Raw genomic sequence first — 5444 nt, forward strand, 5'->3', positions numbered from 1 at the left:
AAGAAAGTGAGTGAGTGAGAGTGTATGTAGTTACTACGTAAATCAGCTTATCAAGGCAAGTGGTGACAATATTAAATAATCTAAGATACATTTAATTTTTACATTTTTTAATTTTCATATCATATTCGCCTCTGTTATTTTAACAAGCAGCAAATACTCATGAAAACACCCTTTCATGGTGTGGTCAGACTTCTGACTGGTAGTGTACTATTTGTTGTAAAGCATCTTCTCACATGGCAGAAGCAGGCTGTATTATTGTTATATTAATAAATTAATAAGATACATAAAGTACTTGTCTTTAATAAAACCTCATTTACCATATTTAAAACACCACCACATAAAAAATGAATAGAATATATAAATTATCATGTATTAGGCTAGAGAAATTACTTAAACAAGAGTACAGCTGCTTCACTTAAACCTTATTCTGTCATGCTTTAAACAAAGACCATAAGCTGTGATTACCCATATTACCCATATTGCTGTTTATACTTGGTAAATTATAATAATCTCAATATTATTAAAAGGACTGTTAGCACAGACAATTATAAAATAGTCATTAAAAACGTGTCAATAAAACAGTTTATTTCTACGATATAATACCACGTACCAGATGCTATATTCCCAACACTTGCTCTTTAGATTTGCCTAGAATGATGAAGCTAATATGCCAAAAGAGCAAACATTATAATTTTTTTAAAGAGGAACTATTATTCCTGCAAGAAAGTAAAAATATTTCATTAATAAATATGAAAGCCATTGTTGAAATTAGTCAGAGAACGCTGAACCAAATTTCTATACAATTTTCTGCCCTTCTAGCTTTCTAACACACATGATCAGTCACATTGCAAGCCATTCGTAAATAGAAAGACAGCAGGCTAGAGTTTTAAGCAACCTATAAATAAGAAATAGAATAAATAAGGTGTAGTAAGTTATGCAAGCCAACGACTGCTGGGATCCAGGGTTCAAATCCCTGGCAGTGCTATGATATAATTGGCTATGTCTGCACTGTGATGGATTGGCGTCCTGTCCAGGGTGTGGTGATGCATTGTGCCCAGTGATTCTGGGGAAGCCGGACTCACCACAGCCCTGACCAAGATAAAGCAGTACCAGTATATCACATGTACCAAAGTGAGCTAATACTATTGTTTACAATTATCATCATGTATTTTATCCCAGCGTCTCACAGCCTTTCCTTCAGTGAGCTCCTTTTACGTGTACACTTGTGAAATTGGAAACAAACAGTGGAACAGTGGTAGCCTAGTGGGTAGAGCTTTGGGCAATTGAGCGAATGGTTGAGCCCTCAAGCAAGGCGCTTAACCCTCCAACTTAAAGCTCCAACTCCAGCTTCCAAACAAACTATACGAGTGTATTTGTATATTCCACCTAGGGCATTCCATCTGCCCTAGATTATTATTATTATTAATTGCTATATAGCAAAAATTAGCCTTGTAATCATGACTATAAAAGCTAACACCGACCACCAGGGCTATCTAGTAGAATATACCCCGATCAGCCATAACATTAAAACCACCTCCTTGTTTCTGCACTCACAGTTCATTTCATCAGCTCCACTTACCATATAGAAGCACTTTGTAGTTCTACAATTACTGACTGTAGTTCATCTGTTTCTCTACATGCTTTGTTATCCCCCTTTCATGCTGTTCTTCAATGGTCAGGACCCCCACAGGACCACCACAGAGCAGGTATTATTTGGGTGGTGGATCATTCTCAGCACTGCAGTGACACTGACATGGTGGTGGTGTGTTAGTGTGTGTTGTGACACAGCAGCGCTGATGGAGTTTTTAAACACCTTACTGTCACTGCTGGACTGAGAATAGTCCACCAACCAAAAATATATCCAGCCAACAGCGCCCCATGGGCAGCGTCCTGTGACCACTGATGAAGGTCTAGAAGATGACCAACTCAAACAGCAGCAATAGATGAGCGATCGTCTCTGACTTTACATCTACAAGGTGGACCAACTAGGTAGGAGTGTTTAATAGAGTGGATAGTGAGTGGACACGATATTTAAAAACTCCAGCAGCGCTGCTGTGTCTGATCCACTCTTAATACCTGCTCTGTAGTGGTCCTGTGAGGGTCCTGACCATTGAAGAACAGCATGAAAGGGGGCTAACAAAGTATGCAAAGAAACAGATGGACTACAGTCAGTAATTGTAGAACTACAAAGTGCTTCTATATGGTAAGTGGAGCTGATAAAATGGACAATGAGTGTAGAAACAAGGAGTTGCTATACTGAATTCAATGCAGTTGTGCTCTCAGTATTTTAACATTCTCTTGGTATTTTAATACAGTCGACAGAATTCTGACTTTTGGTTGTTTTATTATTCGTAAGTTACCCTACAACACAGTTATATTAGCTTCATTGTGAACCTTCCAGAGTCTCCACCGTCTCCACCGCCTTTCACAGATGCACGAGGCACAAAGTCAATAGTGGCTGTATGCTTAATCTGACCTTGACTTTGGCTCCAGATGAACATGAACACAAAACAAATGGCCACTGAGCTCAAAAAAGACAGGAAGCCCATAGTAGTGGCAATGACGAGCGTTTTGGCATCAAAGGGGTAAAGGTTTGACCCTTGCAGTGAAGAGTTTGTTGAAGGAGGCAATGAAGTTTCAACCCATCTTTCATCAAACAAATATGAAGCTGTGTAGTTCTGAGAGAAGTGTTGCACTTGAAGACTTGCACTGATTGTGTCTTTTCCCGCAGCGTTACCTGCGACACATAGGTACGTCCCGGTGTCCTGCACCTGGGCGTAACGCACCTCTAGACTCCCGTTCGCAAGCACCCGTATTCTCCCCATGGAGTTAAAAGAAGTCTGCTTGGGTGATAACCAGGTTATAAAAGGTGGAGGATGCCCTTCTGCTTTGCATTCGAACTGCACATTTGCGCCCTCGTCCACGCTCGCTTCCTGCGGCTTTTGGTTCTTGATATACGCTGGCCTGCAGACAAACAGTTTTGAGAGTTCTGCCTCTGAAAAATCTCGGAACTCGCGCTTGCGAACACGATCCGGGGCGGTACATGATGGCTGACGATTATCGAAATTCAGCCTAAGCCGGCGACGCACTACCCACAGAAGTCTGCAGTCACAAGTCAGGGGATTCCGGTCTAATCGCAAGGTCTGTAGGTTTCCCACTGAATGAAAGGCACTCTCTTCTAGGGTGGTAAGTCGGTTTGAGGTTACATTCAGCAACTTAAAGTAGACCAGACCCCTAAAAGCACCTGACTCGATGCGGAGCAGTTTTCCACCCACCAGGTGGAACTCCTGAAGCCGGAGTAATTCCCCTAACAGGCCGCTCTTTACGGATGTAATCGGATTGTACGACAGATCTAAGTAGTGTAGATACACCAAATGGCGCAGGGAGGCATACGGTATGGCACTCAGATTGCAATAGCTGATAACAAGTGTAGTGAGGTTTAGACCAATAAGGCTGTTGCTGTTTAAAGTATCCAGCGAGGGCCACTGAATTATCTGCAGCGTGCGCAGCTGGTTCAGCCGACGAAAGGCATTGTTGTGCAACACGTTAATGGTAAGTCTTCGCAAATGCAGTTTGGTCAGACTTTGGAGCTGTGAAAATGCTTCAGTAGGGATGGATGTTAGGTTACTATGGTCCACATACAGCTCCTGTAAGCTCTGCAGGCCTACAAAAGCTCTCTGTGAGATAAAAACCAGATCATTCTCTCTAGCGTTCATTTCCTGAAGGTTTTCCATTTCCTGAAATGTGTTGTCCAAAAAAACGAGTATCTCGTTCTTGCTGATGTCAAGCTTCAGAAGGTTCGGCAGACCAGAGAAGACGCCAACTGGGATGATCTTTAGGTGGTTGTTTTTTATTCGTAGGTAGCGTAAATTTTTAAGACCTTGAAATGCCTCCACTTCGATCATAGATATCATGTTCTCACTAAGGTCCAGCTCTTCCAGCTGAGATAATGCGAAGAACTGTCGCCGACTCAATGTCTTCAGATGGTTGCCGGAGAGGTATAGCCGCTTGGTATTGATGGGCAGGCCTTCAGGAACACCCGTTAGCTGTTTTGAAGAGCAGTTGACCGCTAGCGAGTCCTGTCGACAAATACACTTCTGGGGACATGGCCAAAGGCGGTCAGCTGCTGATAAGCGCACATAGCAGAGCAGCACAAAAGCCCACATCCACTGCTGACCACACATCCTCATTGGATTTCTTACCTCCTACCCATGGAACCACAGAAAAAGTCACAGTTAGAAACAATTTAAATAGAACATGAACAAAAGATACAAATACAATTGTAACATTAATACAATCATCTTAAGATTGTTTTAATAGTTGTGAAATGTATCATAATGCTACAGGTACAGTCAAAACTATACCTGGGAGGAGTACAGTATACGTTGCAACTGCTTTTGTTATGTTTGAGCCTAAAGTCTGAGTTCTGTTAAGATTTCTGAAAATAATCTGGGTGATAAATGTACGTTTAGCAACTTTTGGTGGTGAACTGCATTATTAAATTGTGTTTGTGGCTTGGCTTTGTGGCCTAATTTCCTGTTACCATTTTTGACTCTAGTTGGAATATTAAAATGCAAAACTGGCACCCTGTTCTACTCCTTCTTGGTCCATGTGATCAAAAACAAGCTTCATTCAAACATAAGAAAAGATGTTTAACAATTAAATAGAGATTATGTGACCAGGATTAAGCAGTTTAAGGATTAAGCAGGATTTAAACGCATGCCGTTATTTTGCTGTATGACTAACATATACAGTAAATGCACAGCTGCATAAATAAATGATAGAAGCAAGCAAAGGATTTTTAAATTATGTATATTCCTCAACAATCAGCATCCTGCCACATGATTATTAACAGTTTGTCTTGTTATAACATGATGTGACTTGCAGTCATTTTTTTTTCAATCGCAAGACAAATATGTGTGCATTGGAGGGATATGCAGACAACAACAAAAGAACTCTGGCAAATAAACAGGTCAGCAGATATGTAGGTATGTTGGTATGTAAGTATGTATGTATGTATGTATGTATGTATGTGTGTGTGTATGGATGGATGGACGGATGGACGGACAGACAGACACAAACAGACAGATAGATAGACAGATAGATAGATAGATAGATAGATAGATAGATAGATAGATAGATAGATAGATAGATAGATAGATAGATAGATAGATAGATAGGTTGGTAGAAAGGTACGTAGGTAGATATGTAGATAGACAGACAGACAGACAGACAGACAGACAGACAGACAGACGGGTATGTAAATATGTAGGAAGTTAGGTAAATAGATAAATAAGTAGGTAGGTAGGCAGATATGTAGGAAGCTAGGTAGGTAGGTAGGTAGGTAGGTAGGTAGGTAGATAGATAGATAGATAGATAGATAGATAGATAGATAGATAGATAGATAGATAGATAGATAGATAGATAGGTGGATAGGTGGATAG

The 5444-nt window shown here is 40.7% G+C and overlaps 1 protein-coding gene across 1 annotated transcript; it reads right to left on the reverse strand.

Moving 5' to 3' along the window:
* Nucleotides 1–2372: 2372 nt before the first annotated feature.
* lingo4b (leucine rich repeat and Ig domain containing 4b) lies at nt 2373–4184 on the reverse strand. Its single transcript, XM_062992470.1, has one exon. It carries the CDS (start codon nt 4182–4184, stop codon nt 2373–2375), a length of 1812 nt encoding a protein of 603 aa, XP_062848540.1.
* Nucleotides 4185–5444: the final 1260 nt, after the last annotated feature.

Source organism: Trichomycterus rosablanca, chromosome 3, assembly GCF_030014385.1.
Source record: "Trichomycterus rosablanca isolate fTriRos1 chromosome 3, fTriRos1.hap1, whole genome shotgun sequence".
Lineage (NCBI taxonomy): Eukaryota > Metazoa > Chordata > Actinopteri > Siluriformes > Trichomycteridae > Trichomycterus > Trichomycterus rosablanca.